The 26,473-nt window shown below is 44.8% G+C and overlaps 2 protein-coding genes across 4 annotated transcripts in view; one reads left to right on the forward strand and one right to left on the reverse strand.

The window, feature by feature from the left end:
• Nucleotide 1: 1 nt before the first annotated feature.
• On the reverse strand, nucleotides 2-852 carry MRPL41 (mitochondrial ribosomal protein L41). The gene has a single exon (XM_075015448.1). The coding sequence runs from the start codon at nucleotides 577-579 to the stop codon at nucleotides 172-174; it is 408 nt and encodes a 135-aa protein (XP_074871549.1). The 5' UTR covers nucleotides 580-852; the 3' UTR covers nucleotides 2-171.
• A 72-nt stretch (nucleotides 853-924) lies between these two features.
• PNPLA7 (patatin like domain 7, lysophospholipase) overlaps nucleotides 925-26,473 on the forward strand; it is a 255,620-nt gene continuing 230,071 nt past the window's right edge. For 2 of the 3 annotated variants that reach the window (XM_075015265.1, XM_075015266.1), the window contains exons 1-8: nucleotides 925-1,038; nucleotides 5,544-5,575; nucleotides 11,385-11,459; nucleotides 13,085-13,172; nucleotides 17,686-17,768; nucleotides 20,228-20,316; nucleotides 21,529-21,669; nucleotides 26,168-26,327. In XM_075015265.1, the coding sequence (XP_074871366.1) occupies nucleotides 5,546-5,575; nucleotides 11,385-11,459; nucleotides 13,085-13,172; nucleotides 17,686-17,768; nucleotides 20,228-20,316; nucleotides 21,529-21,669; nucleotides 26,168-26,327 (666 nt within the window). In that variant the 5' untranslated portion in view covers nucleotides 925-1,038; nucleotides 5,544-5,545. Of the gene's footprint in view, nucleotides 1,039-5,543; nucleotides 5,576-11,384; nucleotides 11,460-13,084; nucleotides 13,173-17,006; nucleotides 17,044-17,685; nucleotides 17,769-20,227; nucleotides 20,317-21,528; nucleotides 21,670-26,167; nucleotides 26,328-26,473 lie in introns of those variants that run through there. The other variant, XM_075015267.1, reaches the window with a different exon arrangement.

Here is a 26,473-nt window from a genome sequence, read left to right on the forward strand (position 1 = left end):
GTCAGTAAGATTTTCCTTTAATAGGCACTGAGAAAGGGGAGCATATTGTTTCCATCTACAGCTGAAATCTCCCTAGGGAACGTTCTTATCAGATATAAAAACACTTTTAAATATTTCCAGTGTATTAGCTGCTGCAGATACTTTCAAGAGACGACGGCAACATGTTATTTCTTAACGCACATAGTTCTTGGGAAACAGCTGGAAGAGCTTGCCTTCCTGAGTCGCTTCAAATCCGTATTTCTCAAGGTTATTTGGGTCGAAATTTCCTTCTTTAAAATCCTTCTCAATTTGTGGGGCAACGACTTCCATGAAAAGCTCCTTGGCCGTCAGCGGTGGCTGTGTCCCTTTCGGAGCCTTATAGGAAACGTAGGGCTTGAGCTTGAACCCCGTCAGATCCGGAACCACGAATTCGGGGACCATTTCCTTAACTTTCACAAACTTCCCTCCGGCGGTGATGTAACCCACTTTCCTGGCTCCTCGGCCCTTGTGATGGGTGCGGGGCCCACGTTTGCTGGTGAATTCAGCCATCCTGTCTGCGCCCCGGACCAGGCCTCGCGCGAGGTTGCCAAGCAGTCCCATGCCGAGCGCCCGGGAAGCGGGAACCGCCGAGCCCCGCGGGGCAGGTCAGGCCGGGCTGCGGCCTGGCTTGGCCGCGTGACACAGCAGGGGCCCGCGCCGCCCCCGCTGCGGTGCGCAGCTCAGCCCGCTGAGGACGGGGGCTGCCGGCACCCGCGGCTCGGCAGACAGGGCAGTTCCGGAGCTGGGTGCGGTGCGGAGGGAGCCGAACGACACCTCCCGGCAAAAGGGCTCGAGCCGCCCTTCTCCGGCGCGGCCACCAGCACGTGACACCGCCGTGGCCAATCAGCGCGGAGAATCGTGCGGGAGGCGGTCCGGAGGGAAGGAAACGTCGCGTGGTGGCGCGTGCGCGCACAGAGTGTTTTCCGACCAGACGCGTCGGGACGGGGCGGTGCCGGTTTGACCTCTGACCTGACATCTAACCTCTGACTCCTCCTGCCGGCTTCCCCCGTTCCCCGCTCGGTGAGTCCCGCCAGCGCGCTGCAGCGGGCACCCGCTTCGCCTCAGCAGCCCCGGGGCCTGGCGGCCGCAGCCGCCCCCACCCGCTCTGGGGTTTCACGCGGGGCCGGGGCGGAGGAGTGAATGATACGGCACCGATACGGGGTGGAGGTGCCGGGTTACACACTGTGTTTCTGGACAAAGGCGGCTCCCCTGCTGCGAGGCGGGGCTGCCACCGTGAGCTCTGGCTCTGGCGCTACAGGAGCAGCGCGGGGAGACCTGCTCCAGTGTTTGCCTGGGGGGCAGAGCGGGAGCTGCCGCTGCTGCTTGCAGCGGGGGGTTGCCCTCGTGCTCGGCGGCAGGGTGGGCGAGGTAATGGAGTTTGAGCCTCTTTTGTCCAGCACCCTCTAGGCTTGCCAGAGTTTCAGAAAGTGTGAGCAGGACACAGAGCCAGCCTGGCAGCCCCAGCGCTGGGCGCTTCGGGAACCCCGCCTGGGGGCAGAGATTTTTCATGACAAGTCCCGCACCCTGTGTTTATGCAAAAATGTCCTGCAGAGCTGCCGAGGTTCCCCCTCCCCGGTCCCCAGGAATGGGGGACCTCAGCAGCTGCATGCGGCATTTTTGCGTAAACGCAAGCTGCAGGGCTTGTCATGGAAATTTGGGACTGTCCACATCTCGCAACCGGTGGTTTGTAACCTATCTTTTAAATCAGCTTCGGTACCCAATGATTGGAAGACAGCTAATATAACACCAATATTTAAAAAGGGCTGTAAAGGAGACCCTAGCAATTATAGACCGGTAAGTCTAACCTCAGTACCAGGCAAATTAGTAGAAACAATAGTAAAGAATAAAATTGTCAGGCACATAGACGAACATGATTTGTTCAGCAAAAGTCAACATGGTTTCTGTAAAGGGAAGTCGTGTCTTACTAATCTATTAGAGTTCTTTGAAGGGGTTAACAAGCACGCGGACGGGGGATCCAGTAGACGTAGTATACTTAGATTTCTAGAAAGCTTTTGACACGGTCCCTCACAAAAGGCTCTTAAGTAAATTAGATGGTCGTGGGATAGGAGGAAAAATCCTTTCATTGTTTGGGAACGGGTTAAAAGACAGGAAACAAACGGTAGGAATAAATGGTAAATTCTCACAATGGAAGGGGGTAACTAGTGGCGTTCCGCAAGGGTCAGTCCTGGGACCAATCTTGTTCAACTTATTCGTCAATGATCTAGAGAAAGGGTAAGCAGTGAGGTGGCAAAGTTTGCAGATGACACCAAACTGTTCAGGATAGTCAAAACCAAATCAGACTGCGAAGAACTTCAAAAAGATCTCAGCAAACTGAGTGATGGGGCAGCAAAATGGCAAATGAAATTTAATGTGGGTAATAATAACAAAGAGGAAGCCGTGCTAGTCTATACACTATCAAAACAAAAAGCAGTCAAGTAGCACTTTAAAGACTAGCAAAATGGTTTATTAGGTGAGCTTTCGTGGGACAGACCCACTTCTTAATGTGGGTAAGTGTAAGGTAATGCACATTGGGAAAAATAACCCCAATTATACATACAATGTGATGGGGGCAAATTTAGCTACAACAGATCAGGAAAGGGATCTTGGAATTATAACGGATAGTTCTCCGAAAACATCCACACACTGTGCAGTGGCAGTCAATAAAGCAAATAGGATATTAGGAATAATTAAAAAAGGGATAGAAACCAAGATGAAGAATATCTTACTTCCCCTATATAAAACTATGGTACGCCCACATCTTGAGTACTGTGTGCAGATGTGGTCTCCTCACCTCAAAAAAGATATATTGGTGTTAGAAAAGGGCAACTAAAATGATTAAGGGTTTGGAAAGGGTCCCATATGAGGAGAGGCTAGAGAGACTGGGACTTTTCAGTCTAGAAAAGAGGAGATTGAGGGGCGATATGATAGAGGTATATAAAATCATGAATGGTGTGGAGAAAGTGAATACAGAAAAGTTATTTACTTGTTCCCATGATACAAGAACTAGAGGACACCAAATGAAATTAATGGGTAGCAGGTTCAAAACTTATAAAAGAAAGTTTTTCTTCACACAGTGCACAGTCAACCTGTGGAACTCCTTACCAGAGGACGCTGTGAAGGCCCAGGACTCTAACAGAGTTTAAAAAAGAGCTCGATAAATATTTGGAGGTTAGGTCCATAGATGGCTATTAGCAAGGAGTAAGGTATGGTGCCTAGTCTTTTGTCAAAGGCGGGAGATGGATGGCAGGAGGTAAATCGCTTGATCGTTGTCTTCGGTTCACCTCCTCTGGGACACCTGGCATTGGCTACTGTCAGCAGACAGGATACTGGGCTAGATGGACCTTTGGTCTGACCCAGTATGGCTGTTCTTATGTTCAACCCTATCAGGACCTGACAGGTGCAGAAACAGAGAATTTGCTTGACGGTGGGTGGTTAGTATTGTCCAGCAGCATTACCAGCTATTCCACTGTTTAATGGGCTCTTAGAAGACATTTAGGAATAAAATTACAGCTAAATAACAGCACAGAATGTTGAGAGCCAAGACTGGTGGCTGCAAACAAACTTTATAGAACCACAGGACACTTGGCTATACCCATCATAAATTTTTTAGCCTTTAATGTGCTACAGGTCTGCTTGTTTTTTGTGAAGTTACAAACTAACATGGCTAACCCTCTGAGACTACTCCTCACAGATGTAATGGGCCCATAATTGTTAGGCAAGTAAAAAAAAATTAGAGACTCTCCCCTTGTGCTCCAGCCTCATGGTGGAGGGAAAGGAGTGCTGATGCTCAGAGCTTTACCCCATGTTTAGTGTAACTTTTATGGGGGTCTGGGGCTAGTAGATTTTGTGGGTTACCTCTATAGTCTGGGGTTGGAGCCAAAGGTCAAGAGTTCAGTGTGGGGTCTGGGCAGGAGGGAGGGTGGAGGTGTGGGGTCTGGGTGGGAAGTGGCAAGGGACTGAGGTGCCCACCTGGTACGGGTCTCTGTACTTGAAGATTCCTCCCCACCCACCACTGGTTGTGGCTCCTAGCCAGCTGGAAGGATGGTGGTGGAGCCTGCAAGCGTGCACAGGGACAGATTCCCTGAACTGCTTACTGAGCCACTTCCTCCCCATGCCAGGCAGCATCCATGGGCCTGGATCCTGCTCACAAGGCTTGCGCATCTCCAGCCCCACAGTGGGGAGCTGGCATTGGCATTCCAGAGACATGGACAGTGCTGAAGCTTGGTGACTTGCTGTGTGGCTGGCACACCAGCACTGTCTGGCACGGCTGCAAGAGGGCTGGGGAGAGCCTTGGGCCTCACTGGCTAGATCAGGGCAAGCTGTGGGTTCCCCAGCCTTGCTTTGTTCTTTCAGTGAGGAACTTGGGGCATCCAATATCTTCTCTCTGGAAGGTGAAGAAAAATGCAGTATTTCTACTAACTTGCCTAGTAATCTTCTACTACATAGTTTAGAAACATTGTGTGTCTGTCTGTGAGTTTGCTTGTTCAAGAACTCTTTCTAAACGGTAAGAGCTTGGACCACCAAATTTGATTTGCAGCTTCCTCGTATCATAACTTAAAACAAAACAAGGTTTTGATTGTGTCAGTACAATGGGATGTGCCTGGAATGTGCTTTTTTCTCATAAAATGAAAAGAGAGTGGTCTAGTGGGAGGAACAGTTAGTTATACTGCAAAATGACCACAGGGGGACAGCAAGGGGCCAGAGATGGGGACTGGGACAGCTGTAACCCCACTGGGACAGCACAGGGCAAGGGTGAAGAAACAAATACAGTAGACCTCTGAGATATGTGCACTTGTGTTGTGTGTATTTTGGGTTAATGCTGCTCAGAGGAGTGGGGAAACTAACCAGCCAGTGCCGGTCTGTTTCCTGGCTCCTGTCAGGGATGGTGGGCTGCCACCCCGATAGGAGAGGTTTCCCCGCTCTTGTCAGTGGTGGCAGCTGCTCCTGTCAGTGGCAGTAGCCAAGAGTCAGGCTCCCAGCCACCACCACTGGCAGGAGCAGGGAAACTGACCAGGGCAGCTGTCCTCATCGGTTTCCTGGCTCCCCTGAGTTGCGCTTGAAACGTAGTGGGTTGCAAGAAAGCAGCCGCCAAGTAAGCCGGGGTCTACTGTAGCTGTCTACGATATATTCCACAGAGTTCGTTTGTTTGTGCATCTTTGTGTGTCTCTCTGTACCCTTCCCCGGCTGTGTCCCCTGTAGCAATCATGGACAGTTGCTTCTCACTGGTCCCCAAGCTCCTGCGGAGAGAAAGGGCTTGGGTTGTCCTCTGTCTCCAGGGCAGTTTGTGTACTGAACTCCTCATCCCCGTCCCCACCACAGCAGAGTGATTTAAATGAGTTAAAACAAAACTTACTAGAGTTAAGGACCTGAGCAATGCCAGGTAAATCTTCTAGTGATAAATAAATCAGCTTGGAGCATAAGTTTTTAAGCACTTTGTGTTAAGGATGTAAATGCTAATTGTGAGAATGATGAGTGTCACTTATTAACTAGGTTTTCTTCTCTCTCTTATTCTGCCTGTCTCCAAGACATGGGTGATGAGGATATCTCCAACCTTGAGGTACAGTATGCTGGGTTTCTATATTTACTCTTTCAGTTATTCAAGCAGTTACGGTATTTCCAGAATCTGGAATTTAGCTTGCCCAGTATAATGATGTCTGACTAACCTGTTAAAGAATGCAAAATTATTTGCAGAATCATGAAAGATTAGGGTTGGAGGAAACCTCAGAAGGTCAGCTAATCCAACCCCTTGCTCAAAGCAGAACCAACCCCAACTAAATCATTCCAGCCAGGACTTTAAGCCAGGTGTTAAAAATCTCTAAGGATGGAGATTCCAGCATCTCCACAGGTAACCCGTTCCAAAGCTGTGCCACCTTCCTAGTTAAATAGTTGTTTGCGTTTAAATATCCGACCTAGATCTTCGCCACTTCACCTTGAGACCATTGCTCCTTGGTCTGTCATCTGTTACCACTGAGAATAGCCTGGCTCCATCCTTTCTGGAGATCTCCTTCAGGTAACTGAAGGCTGCTGTCAGATCCTGCTCTGTCTTCTGAAGACTAAATAAGCCCAGTTCCTGCAGCGTCTCCTTACAAATCATGTGCTTCAGCCCCCTAATCCTTTTTGTTGCCCTCTGCTGGACTCTTTCCAATTTGCCTGCCTTTCTGTCATGGGGGCCCCAGACTGGACACAGTACTTCAGAAGTGGCTTCACCAGTGCCAAATAGAGAGGAATAATTACTTCCCTCAATTGCTCTGACTAATGCAGCTGGCCTTGCTCTGACTAATGCAGCTCAATATGCTGTTAGCTTTCTTAGCTACAAGTGCACACTGTTGATTCCTATACAGTGTCTCTTCCATTGTAATCCCCAGGTCCTTTTCTGCACAACTGTCGCTTAGCCAGTCTGTCCCCAGCCTGTAGCAGTGCTTGGGATTATTCCGTCCCAAGTGCTGGACTCTGCACTTGTTCTTGTCTGAACCTTATGATTTCTTTTGGCCCAGTCTTCCAATTTGTCTGAGTTACTCTGGACCCTATCTTTGTTCTCCATCTTATTTACCTGCCCCTACCCCCCAACTTTGTGTCATCCACAAACTTTCTGAGGGTGCAAACCAACCCATCATCCATATCATTAATGGTTAGGCCTCAGCTGGAGTATTGTGTCCAGTTCTGGGCACCGCAGTTCAGGAAGGATGTGGCGAAATTGGAGAGGGTCCAGAGGAGAGGAACGAGAATGATCAAAGGTCTAGAGAACATGACCTATGAAGAAAGGCTGAAAGAATTGGGCTTATTTAGTTTGAAAAAGAGAAGATTGAGGGGGGACATGATAGCAGTTTTCAGGTATCTAAAAGGGTGTCATAAGGCAGAGGGAGGGCACTTGTTCTTCCTTGCCTCTGAGGATAGAACAAGAGGCAATGGACTTAAATTGCAGCAGGGGAAGTTCAGGTTGGACATGAGGAAAAAGTTCCTAACTGTCAGGGTGATCAAACACTGGAACGAATTGCCAAGGGAGGTGGTAGAATCTCCATCCCTGGAGATATTTAAGAAGAGGTTAGATAGATGGCTTTCAGGGATGGTCTAGAAAGTGCTTGGTCCTGCCATGAGGTTAGGGGGCTGGACTCGATCGCCTCTCGAGGTCCCTTCCAGTCCTACTGTTCTATGATTCTATGCAGACATTATTGAACAAAATCGCACCAGGACTGACCCCTGGGTGACTCTGCTTGATGCCAGCTGCCAATGAGACATTGAGCTGTTGATTGTTGCTCATTGAGCCTGATGATCTAGCCAGCTTTCTAACCACCATAAAATCCATTAAATAAGCAGGGACTAGCCTGCTCACAAAAGTGAGCTCCTCATTCCCCTGTCTTTGCAGTATTATTGGAAAGAGATCCCACTGGCAGCAAGAGAACACAAGAGATGAGAGAAGGATTTGTGAATGAAACTACTCTGCATGGACAGAAAGGAGGGAGACTAAAAATAGCAGCATAAGGATTAAGTCAACAGCTCTATCCATCCAGCATCAGGGCTTACCAGTATTGATTTGTGGAGGGAGAACTGAAAATATGGGACAATTTGCCTGTTTTTAAGAAAGTCAGGACACCTGCAGCAGAGTTTGATTACAGGACCGCCCTATTAAAAATGGGATGGCTGGTCACCCTAATGTCCACGTAGCTTGTGGCAGTGAGCCTCTGAGTTGGGCTGACAGACTCGGTCTTTTGGGTGGGTGCAGAGCAGGACTGGGTGGTGCTCCCTCTCTGCCCTCCTGTGGGCACTATCCTGAGCCCTGCTGTGTCCTACCAGTCATGGAGTGCGCCATGATTTGGGGATGACTGATGTAGACATCCTGTGAGAGCTCAAGCTCAGGACCTAGTAAGGCTGCAGCTGGGACAGGGACAGAGAACCGTTTTCTTATCTCTGAGCCAAGCCTCTAGAGTCTAGAGAGTGGGCTTGTAGCTGGAGTTGGGTTTGTGAGCTCTGCAAAATAGTGACTTATCTTGTCTCTCCTGGAGAATGCTAACAATTATCTGACCCTACCAAAAACATGATCGTCCCAGAGGTGGCTGCATATCAGAGTCTGCATGTGCCCAATCTCCTATTGACTACGGCTGAAGCGTTGATTGTACAAGAGTCTGCCAGGGCAGGGTATTTTTGGATCCTCAGGTATGTTAACCAAGCTCAGAGCCACAGTGGCCAGGAAATCACTACTTCTTTTGTGTCTGTCCAAGAACTTGCTTCTCTGTGTTTGGATACAGGCTAGTCTACCTTTATCTGAGGTTCCGCTGTCTTACTGTACTGCCCTTTACTTACAGATGCATCTTAAACTGATTGAGATACTGAATTTGCTGCTTATTACAGATCATTTCTTGATGGTAGCGCATGACATCAGTGACTCAGTTGGTTTTGGAGTGGTGTTTAAGGTGTTTCTTGTCAATTATAAACACCTAAATGGCTTGGTTCCTGCTTATAGGGGTCCTAAATGTCTCTTCTCCTGGGCCACAGTTAAGGTTAGTGAAGGAGGTTGAACTGAAAGCCCTTAGCTTACAAGAGAAGGAGCTGCTGACAGGACTGAGCTTGGGAATGTATTCTGTTTGCCACTTCCTGGGGATACCCAAGATTCTTGGGCATCTATCCCACCACCGTTAGAGACAAGTTATGCTGTTAGCGTGCTGCCTTTATGAATCGCAGACACCTCTGGAAAAACAATTTTCATTATTCATCAACAGGATACCCTCCTGTTTTTTTTTTTTTTTTCTTCCCCCCGTCTACTCCTTTTTTTGTAGGTTTTGCCATCTCTTGATTGATATTTGGCTCTGTATGTATATAGGCCTCCATTGCAGCGTTGATAGTATACGTATGATTAGACAGGGAGGTCTAAGCATCTGTTACCTTGTGCCTGAAGTGAACTTGTCTGAGACATGTCACCTTGACCTGCTTTACCTTAAGAACTATGAATTATGCTCCAAAATATCCGTTAGTCTATAAGGTGCCACAGGATTTCCTGGTGTTTTTGCAGATACAGACTAAGACAGCTATTCTGCTGTTTAAAGAGCCAGCTGGGATGCAGCTTGGGCCATCCCTAATGTGCACTGTTGCCAGTGGCCCCAGAGAAGAAGCCGGGGAGGTCTCACTTTCACTGTTGATGGTTTCCCTGCAGCAGTGGCCCCAAAGAGAGCTCACAGCTCCCTTGAGGCCAGGAAGGTAACCAGACCCCAGCCCTGACTCCTGCTCCTTCCATTCCCTCAGCCTCCCTGCTTCCCATGAGGCTCCTGTATCCCTCACCCCAAAATAAAACCCGACCCGGCTCCCCCTGCCCTGAGACCCTGCTACTTAGGGCAACCATATCTCCCTGTCCCAAATACAGGACAGAGAGTCATGTGGGGAAGGAGCGGCTCCTCCAAGTCTCAGAGAGATGGGAAGGAGGTGGCAGCCCCTGGCCCTCCTCCGGGAGCCATGGGGAGGTGGCAGCTGCCCATGCTCCCCCTGCTTCCCTGAGGCTCAGGGATGTGGGCGATGGCCCAAATACAGACAATGAGTCACTTCTAAAAAATAAGTCAGGGCACTTTTTTGGTGTTCCAAATATGAGACCGTCCTGCCCAATATGGAACGGATGGTCACCCTATTGCTACTCCCAGTCCTCTGCCCTGATTCCTGCACCTCCCTCACACATATCCATTCCTTACCCTAAGCCTCCCCACCTTGCATGCACTCCCATGGGAATGAGACGGCATTAATAACAGAGAATCAGAGTTATTGCTTTAATTACACATATTTTACGTTTACAGTATTTTATATGATGAATCCTTTTCAGTGTTCAGTTTTTACATTTTATCGGATGGCATACATTCACATCTGGTCTGATGTGATGTCGTAATACTGTCCTACCTCAACCCCCCGCACCTGTAAGAAATTTAAATTACTTTTGTCATGTCTGATTTCCCTGCCCTGGCAGTTCGACTTCAGGTAATGGGGGCTGGCTAACCAGATAAAACACTGGTAGATCCCGTCTTTGCAACTCCCAGAAAGAAAAGTTTTCCTGATTTCAGTTTTCCCTGAAATCAAACACTATCAGCTGCTACCATCAAGTGTGCAAAATCCCCTTCCCAGGAAAGAAATCTCTTGGAATCTCTTCCCTGATGGCAAAATCTTCAACATCCTTTTCCCAAGGAATGGGCGTGGGGAAAAAACACCCCACTTAACCATGCAGGAAGCTGTAAGCTCTCTGGTAAAGTGTCTGTGGCAGAAAAAGCACTTTCATTGTTAAAACAAGACTATCTTGGAAGCATCGTAAAATGGCTTGGTGTTTAAAAACCATAAATTAGAGCAAAACACAGGGATTTACCTTAGGTCAGATTCTTGATTACAGGAGAGAACAAAAGGAACAAATAACCAGCTCAGACATAATTCCCAACCTCCCAGTCAATGAAAACAATAAACCTTATGTGACTACCTAAACTTTTCCCTACTCACACTTTCTGATGAGTCCAGAGGAGCTATTCTGGAAGAGCTTTTTTCCTCCTCTCTTTTCCAACAAAGGAAGGTTGCTGTTGTGATTCAGTTTCAGGTTTGAATTCTTCCTCCAGCTGCTATTGGCTCTTTGCTATATTTCCCCCAAATCTTCTCCCTCAGAGGCAGGTTGGCTTAACGCTTTCCTAGCTCTCCAGGTAAGTTTAGGCTTTCCTTTGCAGCTCCCATTCATAACAACTTTCACCTCTGATATACATAACTTCTTAAATATTATCCTTATTTACATTTCACAGTGGTTATGACCATTAGTAGAGCTCGTACTTGCTGCCCTTTGGTGAAGTAGTACATATTGCTTGACCCAAGGGATCCCTGTCAAACTCCATTGTGCCCTCTGCCAGCTGACATGAAGAGGTCCCTGGTCACACTTCTCCCCAACCCATGACTGAAATGGTCCGGCTCTGTTTACCAGCAGGATACCCAGGCTTTTGGGGAGGAGGAGCATGCAGGTTGGTATTTGTGGATGAGGCTGTTGACTTTTATCACTGGCTATTTACTTATTTAGGGATTGGGGAAGCACCTTAGTTAGTTCTTTTGTAGCTGTAGATATGTGGCACATACATCAAAGGTGTATGGATTCTAATGCTTTTAGAATACTGGTAGGATTTAATAAGGAATTAAAGGATCATACCCTATATTTCACAGAATCTGTTACATCCTAAGTGCTTTACTATGTGCTTGAAAGGAGGACACTGTATAAATGTCAAAGATTTCCTTTGGATACATGAGACCAGATATGAAGATGCTGTTGGTGAAATTTCTTGCTGTGTGTACAGATACTCTTCAAGAACCTTCAGTTTTTGCAAGCCTTTTTCTTAAGCTGGTTAATGGTACCTTTTCTGTTCTGATTTTAGGCTGAATTCCCAGAAGGCACAGATCTACGAACTCGAGTTCTTCAGTTTGTAGAAGACCGAATGCAAACTACTATGGTAATAATACAACTTTCATTCATAGAATGTAAGATATTGTGTGTGTGTGTGTGAGAGAGAGAGAGAGAGAGAGAGAGAGAGGATGTAAGTGTGTGTGTGTGTGTGTGTGTGTGTGTATGTGTAAGTAGCCTACATATTATTCCTTGGGTACCGTGTGTACTCCTGGGGGAATTCTGTGCCAAAAATAAAATTCAGCACACAATATTTTAAAATTCTGTATATTTCATTTGTCAAACTAACACAATATTATCATGCTGTTTTCAGTTATTTTGGTAATTTTATTTCAAAATACCTGCCAGCAAGTATGTCTGTCATGATACAGGCAACCAAAAAGGTTCAGGAAGTGTTTTTGACAAGTAGATTCCTTACTAAGCATATTGGTTGAAAACTTTGAGTAATAATTCATTTAAATGACAATAGACCTGGAGAGTTGTTGGTTGTGGGAAGTATGGAACTTTTTTTTGGGAGGTTGGGCTTTAGGGAGTTGTGGAGCCTCCCCCATGCAGACTCTGGTCAATTCCCTAGCTTCTAACAGGTGGTCAAATATGTGTGCCCCTGTCCCCATGTATTCTTGCACCCTATTCAGCCACCTCCCACCCCACTGTCCCTATGTGGCCCTGCACACCCCTGCCATCTCTGCTGGCCCATTCTCATTTAGTCCCTGCCCTCAGCTGTCGGTCTTACTAGCTCTTCTGAACTCCAGTCCATATGAACCTCCCAGCAGCATGTGTGTCCTGCTCTGTCCGTTTCCCCCATGCAGCCATGTCAATGTGAGATAACCCACCCCTGCTCTCTCCCTATTGGTATCTACAGTGAGCTGACTGCACTCTTCTGGTACCACAGCAACCCCTGTTGGATGAAAGGTGTAATTATAGTGCATCTGTGGCAGAATGCATTTTCTGCAGAGGAAGAAAACACCTGTGGTGAATGTGAATTCTGCACATGTGCAGTGGCCCACAGTTCCCACTGAAGTTAATCAAAGCTTGACTGGGTTACATGATCTCACCTTACTGCAATGCAAGAAGTGGAGTTAGTTTTTGGGTTTCACCCCATGTCCAACCTACTGATTCAATTTACACGTCTTTCAATTAGAAGCAAAAGATCCCAGGGATGAGTGTATGGGAGGGAGATTGTGAAATGCTTTAGATGATATACAGGTTGAACCTCTATAGTCCGGTACCTTGGGGACCTGGCTGGTGCCAAATGAGAGAATTTGCTGGATCACGGGAGGTAACTATTTGTCTACCAGCATTACCAACACTTCCATCCTGACTGGGCACAGTTAAATAACAGCACAGAACACTGAGTGGTTGTAAACAAACTTCATGAGATCATGGGAAACTTCGGCAAACCCATGATAAGTGGTCATCTAGCTAACTAAAATCATGAGGGATTACCGATGTTGCTGGATGAGAGAGTGCCCTGCTTAGAAAGATTCAACCTGTAGCACTTAGTTACATTACAGTGGGGTCTCTCCGTTTTTATTATTTTTTTTTTTAAATGAGGATTTCTGAACATGCCCTGAATTGCCATTCGAGCACCTCGTTGAGTGTTTGCTATAGGGGTTTGCAAAATTTTGAAATATTCTAAATCTACTCACTCTTTTTTCTAACCTTTCCTTACAGCTAACTGGGATAATAATTGGAGCGGCAGTGGCATTGTCCCTTATAGGGATTTTTGTGTTTGTTGTTTACAGAAAGGTGAAGCAGTCTAGTAAGTACTCAATGTGCTATACATGCTTTAAAACACGGTCTTCTCAGTGGTTTTGTTTACTTCAGTATTTCCTTAACGTAATGTGATAGAGGCAGTGCCCTGTCTGGAGGTAATGATTCAAGATGGAAAATAGTGGGCTATAATTTTTGAGTGGGGGCATTGCAAGGTTTGGTAAGTAGTCAAGTGCTGCATTCTTCCATGATATTAATGGAGAGAGTGCAGCATATGGGATGCACACTGGGTGCAGAAAAGAGCTCTGGGTAGGGGATTGGTTTGTAGGAGGGGATGTTGGATCTGGGAGGGAGTTTGGGTGCTGGAGGGGATTCTGATCTGGGGAGGGGGTGCAGGATCTGGGAGGGAGGTTGTGACCTGGGGCAGGGATGCAGGAGGCAGTGCAGAGCGTTTGGATTGTGACCCGAGGCAGCGGGTTGAGGTGTAGTTAGGGGGCACCAGGTGTGGGATCTGGCCAGGAGGCACTTACCTAAAGTGGCTCCTGGCCAGCAGCCTAGTGAGACCCTCAGGCAGGCTCCCTTCCTGCCGTGCCCCCACACGCTGCTCGGGCCAGCATGTGCTGGTCTGCGTGGTGTATGCGCCATGAGGGAGGGGTACGCCTTGAACCACCTGGACTTTCAAGCCCAGACTAGGCAGCTCCCATTGGCCAGAAACTGGCCAGTGGAAGCTGCAAGGATTGTGCTGGAGGTGGGGGCAGTGCGTGGAGACTGCTGCCCCTTCCTACTTGGTGCACAACATGCAGGGATGCACACACTTGCCCTAACAGCTGGTGTATTTGAGCAATGTGTGGGGATGCAACAGGCAAGGCTCTGAGTGGACCGTGGGAAGTTGTTGGCCAGCAATATAGGAATGGCCATATTGGGTCAGACCAAAGGTCCTTCTAGCCCAATATGCTGTCTTCTGAGAGTGGTCAATGCTAGATGCCCCAGAGGAAGTGAACAGAGCAGGTAACTGAGTCATCTCTCTCCTGTCATCCATTTCTAGCCTCTGACAAACAGAGACTAGGGACACCGTTCCTACCTATCCTGGCTAATAGCCATTGATGGACTGAACCTCCGTGAATTTATCTAGTTTGTTAGGGGGTTTTGTTTGTTTGTTTGTTTTACATACTGTTTAAGTCCTGTTTAAGTTCCACAGGCCTTCCATGCGCTGCATGAAGAGCTTTCTTTTGTTAGTTTATACCTGCTACCGATTAACTTAATTTGGTGACCTCCCCCCAGTTCTTCTGTTATGATAACAAGTAAATAACTTTTCCTTATTTACTTTTTCCATACCTGTCATGATTTTATTGAACTCTCATATCCCCACTTAGTCTCCTCTTTTATAAGCTGAAAAGTCCCAGTCGTCTTAATCTTTCTTCATATGTCTCCCTTCCCTAACCCCTAATCATTTTTGTTGCCCTTTTCTGAATCCTTTCCAATGCCAAGATATCTTTTTTGAGATGAGGCAACCACATCTGTGTGTGGTATTCAAGACATGGGCATACCATGGATTTATATAGAGGCAATAAAATATTCTCTGTCTTATTCTCTCTCCCTTTTTTTAATGTTTCCTAACATTCTGTTTGTGATGTATCAGAGTATCATGGTGGGCTGGGTCTGAATCTTTGGTGAGTTGAATGTGGCCTCTAGGCCATGTTTTGCCTACCTCTGCCTTAAAAGGACAAAAGTTGTACTGCATTGCTGATTGTGCCAAGTGCTGAGGTCCAAGGGTAGAGCACATGCCCGCAATATTCAGTAAGCTTAAAATTAGGTGGGTTTATTTCCTTTAGCATATAATAAACTCCATGGCATCACAATCATTGTGTAAATATCTTTGTGTAATCAGGAAATGTCACTGAGTTTGAGTGGGACATAGGGGAAAATTTGGGGCATCCCTGTGAGGAACAACTGAGAGAGCTAGTGCACAGCAATAGGTGTCCTAATCTTTTTTGGGGAGATATAAAAGGCCCTGTGACTCTTTTAAAAATGAAATTTATAGCCGTTGGTGTTTGTGCTTTGGTATTAGAGACATACGTTCCTTGTTCAGCTGTCTGTTGTAACTTGGCCTGTCGCAAAAAATATGGCATACGTGAGATGTGTGGTGGTTAGAATCCAAATTCCACACATCACAGAACACTAGAACTGGAAGGGACCTTGAGAGGTCATCGAGTCCAGTCTCTTGCCTTCATGGCAGGACCAAGCACCATCTAGACTATCCCTGGTAGGTGTCTATTTAAGCTGCTCCTAAATATCTCCAGTGATGGAGATTCCACAGCCTTCCTAGGCAAATTATTCCAGTGTTTAACGCCCTGACGTTTAATTTTTTTCTAATGTCCAACCTAAATCTCCCTTGCTGCAGTTTAAGCCATCTTAAACAGGCCAAGGCCAAGGGGAACAATTTTTGTTCCCACTCCTTGTAACACTCTTCTAGGTACTTGAAAACCGCTATCATGTCCCCTCTCAGGCTTCCCTTTTCTAAACTTTTTTCTATTTGTGGCTCCGTGGCCATCAGGGGCTGGAAGTATCTCTGGTGGCTGGGAGAAGGGCCCTTAGTACGCTTCTTGGGCCAACGTGGGGGCTGTTGTCAAGCTCCAAAGAAAGGGTGTCGAGGACATTGAAGGGTGACAGGAGAGGAAGGAAGTACATGATGTACTCTGAGGAGGTTGGTGAACCCAATGATTAGCTAGAAAACCCTATTACACAAACTGTTTCCTGGCCGTTGTCACTTTCTCCTGTTGCTCGTGTTTTCTTATGGATCTTACATGTGCCATTTCTGTGGGTTAAATCAACTGGTGGTGATTTCATTGTTCACATTTAAAAGGTATCTGTTTGAGAGGTCCATTTCTTTCTAACACAAGAGGATTGATTTCTTGTAACGTCTGTGAGTCTATCATTTCCTGGAGGGTTGGCCCAGCAATGGCTGTTACCCGCGATGGTCAATGACATAACCCCATCCTCTGGGAGTCTGTTATGCTCGTTCCTCTGAAGTAGCTGGTATTGGCTGCTGCCAGAATATGGGTTACTGAGATGGCTGTACCACTGGCATTGCTCAACAAGGCTGTTCTTGTGAAGTGCGGTATAGATGTGCTATAACAGTGATGGGCTATCTAGGTTAGTGTGTGGGCTGCATGATTGGCCTCTTTCATCTCAGTGGGCTGCAAGATTGTCCTAGCCCAGGTAGTGTCCTGGGAAGGGGCAGTTTTGCTAACTGTGCTTGCATACCTAAAATGTGTGGGGTAGACCAACAGAACTGTAGCAGCACTTTGAATGCAGAGGGAGCACAAAGCTCTCACAGTCAACATTATGAGCCATCAGCAACTACCTCACTTCCTATGCACAACCTTGTTTTTGTGTGTCTCACTTTAGTAAGGTTGGTAGGAAAGCAAAAACAATGTGGAATGAAACCAGTGGAATCTGGCAACCCTGCGCATAGGCAGCAGCAAACAAAATGTCTCGTAGACCACGCACAGAACCCATCCTTGAGCTATAGCACAGACTCCGTGGGTGTTTCAGGGCTGGACCAGTGGCTGCAGGGGGAGTTGGATGCTTAGCATCCAGTGGTGGTCCTGCCCATCAGTGCCTCCCACCTGCCTGTGACCAGAAGTATGTAGGAGGTGTAGGGGGAAGCAAGAGTGGGATATGCCTGGGGCACAGGTGGGCCCCTGGAGGAGCTATAGAGTGTGGGTGAGACCTGGAGTGGAGAGTCCCCCTGGCACATTAAAAAGTTGGTACCTCTGGTAACCAGCAAAGATATGATGTAGCTCAGGGCCTTTTCTAGGATCTAAGCATGTTGTACTACAGGACTATGTACACATAACTGAAGTTGGCATCTTTTTCACAGATCCCGTGCCTTCTTGTTAGAGCAGGCCCTGCTCTAGGTAAAGAGGAGCTTTGGAAATGTCAATGGTTCCTAAAATCACCTGCAGTTATTCAGCACTGTTGAGATTCTGCACCTGTAATTTGAAAGGTGCTTCAAATGAATGAAGCATACCTTGGAGGGAGTAATACTTAGAAATACTAATGTGCTTAGAGCAGCATCTTTGGGGAGTTGGTGGTGGGAAAAAAACTTCTGGAACTGTGTCCTTATTTTCTTCTTCCTTTCTAAGTTTTATGATGACCTTTTTTTCTGGGACTGACTAGAAGTCTCCCATTCTGATTTCTCCCTGACCCCACTATTTTTTTTTTTTTTTTTTGCTATCTCCATAATATTTTTTGATCCCACAATAGCAGTAGGTTCCTTGGAATACATCCCATAGTCAAATCCATTGGAAGGCAAAAGTAACACAGGGTTAAATCAGTCCACTGACAGTGTGAACATGCATATTTCATCATCCCAAAAGAGTGTTTAACTGGAACAGGTTTCTTTCTGTCATTCATTTGAAATTGTATTGATAAAGAGGAGTGGGTTTTTGCATAGTCTCCAAAAGGAACAGTTGAGAGTTTCACATAAATTTCTGCACGTTCTTCTTTCCCCATGTTGAAAAGTCTCTTCAGAATTGTTTGATCCTTTTGTGTTTTAGGACAATCTCAGCCACAAGTACCTCAATACAGATTTCGCAAGAGAGACAAAGTAATGTTCTATGGGCGAAAGATCATGAGAAAGGTGAGTATGTCTAATGGAGAAAGGCTGAAGGATGGAAAATAAGGATTAAAATCCGGGACGATAATGTGAACTCCCCAGTGCCTGACTTGGTTACCATGGTTATTAGCCTCAGCCTAACAAATCTCACTGCATTTTTTTGCAGAAGAAAAATCTCTGATGGGTTGAGTTTGTCATCGTGGATCAGACCATAAGTTTCATAGCTGGTATCCTGTTAATAGGCAGCGGATAATGCCTGATGTTTCAGAGCAAATTTCTCCTTGGAAAGAATGCATGTGTCTAGGTGTGGAAGAGAGATTCCTTCCTACCTCTTATGGTTACCAGTTTTATAACGTGAGGGATGAGAGATGATTGCCCAGAACTTCGCATGTGTAAATATAAAACTTAACTAATAGTTCTTGAACTGTCACAAGTCTTCCTTTTTGACCCTATTGTTCAGAATCCATTTCAAGTGTATGATTGGTGACCTCCTCTACAACCAATCTGTGTATGCAGTTACTTCAAAAAACGAACTCTAATGTGTGTATGTTAAATGCTGAGAGAGAGTTGAAAACGAACAATTCAGTTTCTTTGAAGAATGCTCCGTCCTTGTTTCTGTGTGTATGTTTAAGCCACTTACATGGCATGGTGATGTTGAGAGACAGAAAACTAGTTATGAATTAATTTGAAATTTCAGTATTGTAAATGGGGATTTGTATTTAATATACTTTTTTACTTAACAAAAATTAATAAATAAACTTCTATGTTACCATTAAGATTCAGGATCCTTAATGGTGCATGAATTTTAACATGGAACTTACAGGTGATGGTACATTTTGAAATAAGCTAATTAAAATTACTTCATTTTCATACAGAAAAAATTGCTAGGACCTTGGTGTGATGATTAATTATTCACATCTATATAATCTATATAACCTATATAATGCAATAAGCTTCATTTAACACCTAGAGTAGCTCCCTAGCCTTTAGGTGAAAGTGATGGCAGACTCCTGCTGTCATATCTTTTCAGGTAAAAAATTCTTTATTTTCTAGTTCTAATCTGAATATTGGTTTGGTAAAAATGGCATCAATAAAGTTCCTTGATTGTTTTGCCTGTTGATCTGTGTAATCAGTCCATGAAGTGCAAGTCAAAGAAATGGAAAAAATTAGCTTCTAGCAGGTGTTTTACAATGGTTGCTGTGTGTGTAGTCTGGTTTTTCACGTAATGACACAACTTAACAGATAATACTGTAAACCCTTGAAACACGTGGCTTCAGGTTGCACGTAACTTGCTTTAAGGTGAGTTAAGTACATCTTGAAGCTGCTTTGTGGCCCCTTCTCCCTACCTTCCCTCAGCAGTGCAGCTGCAGGCAGCTAGGCAAGCTAAAAGCCTTCTCCCTGCCTTCTTCGAGGTGCACAGTTTTCAAGCTGATAGCCATGCTGTTGGAGGAAGGCAGGGAGAAGCAGTCAGGAAAGTGACCAGTCCTGGTGGGCTGTTCAGTTTCACGGTCCTGCAAGTGGAGGGGAGCTGGGAACCAAGCAGAGGCCTGGTTCCCCAGCTGCCCTGTGCTGGCAGAATTGCAAAACTAAACAGCCATGAGCTGGTCAGTTTCCTGGGTCCCGCTAGTGGTGGGGAGATGAGAACCAGGCTGCCCCCTGGTGCCTGGCTCCCTGCCATCCTGGGAGCTGGGAACTAGGCGGCAGCCTGGTTCCTTCTCCCCATCCCAACTTGCACAAAAATTTGAGTTATGCAGGGGCTACAAGAATGCAACCCCTACGTAACTCAAGGGTTTACTGTATATTGTGGTCGCCATTTAATAAGGAATAAAAAATGTGACATACAGGTGTTTTGTTCTGGCTTCTTCTTTTAACTGTGCTGTCTAATGACCGTATCTTCAAAACATCTGATGTATGAGAGAATTGGTGTCTGGAGACCCAGTCGGGAAGCTAGAGGTTCCATGTTACATATTTATGGTACCATAGTGACTGAGTGCCCCCGTTTTCTTGATCTTGCAATATTTGTATTCTTCCACTAAGTGGCACTCCAATTTCAGCATTTATTGTGGTGCTCAAGTAGTAGAACATGCGTCCTCATTTATATATTTCACTAAAATGTAGAGGTATGTTCTTGGTAGTGATTAAGTGCATCAGACCTCTGTGCATCACCTGCAGGGATTGCCAGGCTAATGTTTACAGTTGGAATGATTCCTTCTGTGTTTCTTGTGCTTGCAACTCTGGGTCAGAAATAGTCTATTTTTCTGTATGACCCATCCCCATTATAATAGTTGTTCAATAAAATAGTTAAAAGTGTAATGAAACTTCTCCTAAAAAGAATGTGCCATAATGTAGCAGCTTACACATGTACTTAGTGTTACATGGATTCCATTAGGGCAACAAGCCTGTGTGAAACTTTGCAGGATCAGGACTTTTTGAGGCTGTTGGAATTTTTGAGGCTGTTTAGTTAGTTTGTTTATTTCCTGTAGGTGACAACTCTCCCAAACTCTCTGGTTGGGAACATGGTGCCTCGTCAAAGAATGCGGAAAAGAGCAAAGGTTCTGTCTTTGGCTAAAAGGTACATTTATGTGGTAGTGGAGGGCCTATGAATTGCTGTGGCTACATACAGACCAAATGACTTCATGTTACACTTATAGGCGTTCTACTGCGGCTCCTCTGGTACCAGGAGTGAAGGACTCCTATTCACTTTGTAAATCTGGATTTCGTGGTTCAGTCCATTTTTATTGGGCTTTTGGATGACTAGTTTTCTTCATAAACAGTGAAGGTTTCACGATTTCTAATATGTTTGCCCACTCTTCCGGTAAACAGTAAATTTTGCTTTCCCCTTCAATAAAGAAGTAGCAATGGGAACAGAAAGTGGGGAGTTCTTCGCTGCTATTTAGATTTGTTCCATGGTCTGTAGAAAGCACAGTGGAGTTATATATGAAACTGAGACCTTCACTGCTTTAGATTAATACCTAGCAGATTTACCTGGCGTTGCTCAGGTCTTAACTTAATTCAGGGTTTTTTAATTTTTTTGGGGGGGAAAATAAAAGGAAACTGCAAATGCTTTATTTAAATGATTGTATTTAAAAATGTTATTTTGATGAAGTTAATTTTTATTTTGGATCTCCTCAGAGATTAACATTTTTTTAAGTAAACTTTTAAATGGGGAACATGAGACAATTCTATCAAGTGTATTTTTTCCTTCATCCCTACAAACTGTTACCATTTGCTGTGTTTTAATAAAAATGTCTGTAGTCTGTTTGGTTTCCAGTAACATTTCATTTTAGTTTTCAAATGTTAAGCATTGATCTATCTATGGCAAAAGAGAGTGGTACTCCAAATTTATCCTTTTTTTTTTTTTTTCTTTTCTTTTCTGTAAGGTTTATTGAGAGCAATCCTGTTCCAGGTTCTTCCTAGTTTTACTGGCTCATCTTGGTTCAGTATCTTTCTGCAGTCACTGAATTATTTAGTTTTGAGGACTGTGCTGGATTTGGTGGTTCTGTCTGTTTATTTTTGTGAGACGTAATCCCATTCCAGGCACATCCTTTTCTCCTGGCACAACCAAATCCATATGCTTCTTTAAGTTATGATAAGAGGAAGCTGTCTACTCAATTTGGTGGTCCTAACTTTTCATGTTTAGGTGGAGTTCTTGATCAAACAGACACAGACAAACTCTAAAATGTATAGTAGATTATAATAAAAAAACATGTAATCCAAAAGCCAAGCATGAGCTGTGGCTGACAGAGCTCCTGAATGCTGTTCATTTTGCTTTCTTCTATTGTAGGATTTTGCGTTTTAAGAAGGAGTCTCCAACTCTTCAGCCAAAGGAGCCACCCCCGTCCCTGCTGGAAGCAGATCTAACTGAATTTGATGTGAAGAATTCCCACTTACCATCAGAAGTCTTGTACATGCTTAAAAATGTCAGGTATGGTTGAAGTGAAAGTTTGAGACCTGATCTTGATATGTGCTGAACTGATTTAAATGAACCATAATTCCAGTGAAGTCACTAAGTTTAAGACAGGTGAAATTAGAATCAGGTCTGTTAATGAATTTAAGTAGGTTGCATAAGATACTCAGGTCGGGGAAAAATACTGATTTGCAGTTGAGTCGTTAGGTAAGGAAAGGCAGAGGGGTAGTCAAATGAACTAGCTTTGGGAGTAAAAATGGTGATAGATTACTGTTAATGCTCTTTTTCTGTACCCCCATGAAACTCTTTGGACATTCTTTATGCATAGTTAACAGAAATGTGTATCACAGGGCAGTTGGACGACTTCCGTATGTTCAGTGTCAGACTGACAGTTCTGCTGACTTGCCACCAGCAGCAGTACAAACTTATGCATCTTACTCCTATGGGACCAGCACGAGGGGAGGGAAACAGTTCACTCTTCATGTTAATTCAGTCTGACATCTACATCTCTTTGCTGAGACAATTAAAGGAGCTAGTCAACTTCTATTATTTTGCTTCTGTTGCCAGGCTCCTCTAATGCCTCAGTGAGTTTTTCACTTCCTCTTGGAAGTGGGCTGGGGGATTCTTCTTTCCCTGAGAATTTCCCAGTTCCCCTGGATTCACTGCCCTTGTCTGGTCAACACAGGGATTTCTCCCATCTTCCCTGTTTGGGGAGGGGAAGGGGAACTTTTTAGTCTCTGATAGCTCCTCCAGGCATGGACATATTGGCCAGACACCCAGTTCAGTCTCTCTCCTCTGGCAGGGCCTCTTTCCCCCAAACCTCCAGGGTCAACAAGGGCTGTTCACCCCATGGGGTAGGGTCATCCACCCCTCTCCTGCTCCTCACCTCTGTAACTGTGGGGTCTCCTGGTTTTCTTCTCTGTCTACACTTACTTGGCTCTGCAGGAGCATGCCTGCTCACTACAGCTCCTATTGTGCATAGCAGTCTGGCTGCAGTGGTGGCTTTTAAGAGGCTCTGGCAGGCTCTTGTTGTGGCCTGGTGTCTTAATTAGCCTGGAGAAACTCTTGTTCAATTACAAGGGGAAAAGGGACCTGCTTATTTTAGGGCTGAAATACTTTCCTTCTATCATTCTCCGATAGCTGTCTGGCTTGACCCTGTCGCACGTTTATTTTTTTTGAAAGGTGATATGGATTTCTGTCCATTAAGAGAGAACCTGAACTAATTCTTTCACTTCGTGAGTGATTCAGCAGCCTCTGAATCTTTCCCCTCCTCTCTGTAGGTTTGTGGATGTTTTCATGATTTAAAATACTTTTCCATCATGACCTTTGAGACAAAATTATAGCTTAGTCTCTATTTTCCCGGGCTGTGTAACAGAGCTGCTGTTACTCATCTAAGCTTGTATCTGTGGGCTGATGGTACAATTAATATGGCTTTATTTTTCACACATTTTATGGGTCAGTCAAATTCCTCTTCAGGAGATTTTTTTAAATTTAGGGATGAAAGTAGAGACTGTCCTCGCTGCTTTTGCAAGTGTGAGCGTGTGATCTTGTTTGTGGTGAGTGCCTGCTTGCGCGTTCTATATTGGGCGGCTTAAGCCAAATTCCCAAACATTTCTGGAAGACTGGCAATTTCCTCCTCCTGTGTTTCTGACGTTTTTCTGGTGAATTTTCTGTTTTAGTTATGTTACTGAGCAGAGAAGTTCTTTGAGTGATTTTCTTCATCAAGTGAGTGGATATGTTCCAGGCTTCTGAGGTCACCCAATGAAATTAACGGGCATCAAGTTTCAAATAAAATAAAACACACAGTCAATGTGTGGAACTTTGTGGGCAAAGGATATTGTGAAGGCCAAACTATATCAGGGTTCAAAAAAGACCAAAGTAAGTTCATGGACATTACTGTGGGCACAAGAACAAACTATTGCACTGCATAGGAAAGATAGGAAACAACCTATCCTGGCTTAATCATGTGATCTTCAATGAGCTATAAATCAAAAAAGAGTCCTGCAAAAAGTGGAAAGTGGTCAAATCACAAAGGGTGAATATAAATAAATATGGAGGGGCAAAATTAGAAAGGACAAGGTACAAATTGAGCACAAACTAGCTAGAGACATAAATGATAACAGGAATACATTCTACAAATACATTAGAAGCAAGAGGAAGACCAAGGACAAGGTAGGACTGTTACTCAATGTGGGTACGGGTGCGTAACAATAAAACTAAATGTGGAAATGCTGGTGGTGTTTAATAACTTATTTTGTTTTGGTTTTCACCATATCTAAAATAATGAATACAAGTGAAAATGAGGTAGGCTCAGAGGCTAAGATAGGAGAAGAAGAGGTTAATAATTTACTTAGACAAATTATTTGCCTTCAAGTCACCAGGGCATGATGAAACGCATCCTAGAATACTTACTTAAGGAGCTGACTGAAGATATTTCTGAGCCATTTGGTATTATTTTTGAAAAGTCGTGGAATATGGGAGAGAGTCCAGAAGACTGGGAAAGGGCAAATATAGTTTCCATCTATAAAAAGGGAAATAAGGACAACCTGGGAATTTCAGGCCAGTCAGTTTAACTTCTGTACCTGGAAAGATAATGGCACAAATAATAAAGGAATCCATCTGCAAACATCTGGAAGATAAGGTGGTGATAAATCCATACTGACTGTTTTTTAAGAACAAATCACATCAAACCAATCTGGTAGCTGTCTTTTGGTAGGGTGACAAGCCTTGTGGATGTGGGGGAAGCAGTAGGTGCTGTATATCTTGACTTTAGTAAAGCTTTGGATACTATTTTGCATGACCTTCTCTTAAACAAATTCGGGAAAGGCAACCAAATAGAATTACTATAAAGTGGGTGCAAAACTGGTTGGATAACTGTATCCAGAGATTGCAGTTACCAGTGGTTCACAGTCATGCTGGAAGTGCATAACAAGTGGGGGTATGTTCTGGGTCTGATTCTGTTTGGTATCTCCATCAGTGTTTTAAATAATGGCATAGAGCTTACACATACAAAGTTTGTTGCTGAAACCAGCTGGGAGGTGTTGCAAGTGCTTTGGAGGGTAGGATTAAAGTCCAAAGTGATCTGGACAAACTGGTGGAGAAATAGTCTGAGGTAAATAGGATGAAATTCAGTAAGCATACATACTAAGTACTCCATTTAGGAAAGACCAGTCAGTTGAGTACATACAAAATGGGAAATGCCAGGGATCGGACTTGATAACCTCTTGAGGTTCCTTCCAGTCCTAGTATTCTGTGAATGCGTAGGATGGAGAACTGCAGGAGGAGATTTAGATCATAGTGCACCAAAATTTAAATATGAGAATAAACCTCTTGGAGGGGGGGAGTGAACTTCCTTCTGGGATGTATAGTAGGAATGTCATAAGCAAGATATGAAAAGTAATGCTTTTGCTCTAGTCTGTGCTGATTAGGCCACAGCTGGAATGTTGTGTCCAGTTCTGGGTGCTACATTTCATTAAAGATGTGGACAAATTGGTGAAGAGCAACAGAAATTAGTTAAATCTCTAGAAAACATGACTTATGAGAGAAGATTAAACAAACCCAATTTTTTTTTTTCAGTCTGGAAAAGAGATGACTTGGTGGGAGGGGAAATGATACTTGCTTTCAAGTATCTGAAAGGTTGTTACAAGGAGAAAGAAGAAAATGTATTTTCCTTAACTTCTGGCGATAGGACAAGAAGCAAGGGGCTTAAATTGCAGCAAGGGAGGTTTAGGTTGGACGTTAGGAAAAACTTCTAACTGTCTGAGTGGTTAAGCGCTGGAATAAGTTGCCTAGAGAGATTGTGGAATCTCCATTACTGGAGATATTTAAGAGCAGGACAGACAAACTCTTGTCACTGATCATCTAGAGATAATGCTTAATCCTGCCAGGAGTGAAGGGGCCTGGACCAAATGATCCCTCAAGTTCCTTCCAGTTCTTTGATTCTATGGAATGATAGCTCCATCAGTGACAATGAGGCAGGGATGTAAAATAGTGCTCTGAAGAGTCCCTACCCTGTGTTTGCCAGAAGCAGAGAATTAGCAAGAGGGATGGATCACTTGATTATTACGTGTTCTGTTCCTTCTTTCTGAATCACCTGGCATTGGCCACTGTTGGAAGACTGGATACCAGGCTAGATGGACGATTGGTCTGACCCAGTGTGGCCATTCTTAAGTTCTTCTCCACATTCCCACGTTCAAAAGTCATGCATCCGCTTTTGGCTGAGGAGGCAGGTTGTGGATGCCTTTGAACCCATCAGCATTATGCAGAGTGATGATCAGATGTCCTTGCTTGAAAATAATCCCTAAACTTTCTATACCTGCAACTGTTACACAGTGCTTATGCTCTTCTGGCCCAGAGTTTGGTACTTCCTGTGTGGTATGGGACTGCCAGGTTGCCCCATGGATTCCCACAGTACCATGAGGCTTTGCTAGTTTAGGGAGGACTTTCATCCAGCATGGGATCTTCAGGTTTTCCTTTGCAGCAGGGATGGTGTCACTGATACTTTGCTTTCCTGCAGGGTTCTTGGCCACTTTGAGAAGCCTCTCTTTTTGGAGCTGTGCAAGCACATGGTTTTTGTGCAACTGCATGAAGGCGAATACATCTTCCGTCCTGGGCAGCTGGATAACAGCATCTATGTCGTGCAGGATGGCAAGCTAGAAGTTTGCATTCAAGAAAGTGTAAGGATAGGCCTGAGTCTTTTGATAAGTCTTTTCCTAGGATAATGTATGACTAGCGATAAACATCTCCATCATATAATGATTTGCCTTACAGGTGCTACTGCAGACTGCCAATTTTTAGGCTTTTTGGCAGGCTAAGATGAATG

Source organism: Carettochelys insculpta, chromosome 21 (assembly GCF_033958435.1).
Source record: "Carettochelys insculpta isolate YL-2023 chromosome 21, ASM3395843v1, whole genome shotgun sequence".
Lineage (NCBI taxonomy): Eukaryota > Metazoa > Chordata > Testudines > Carettochelyidae > Carettochelys > Carettochelys insculpta.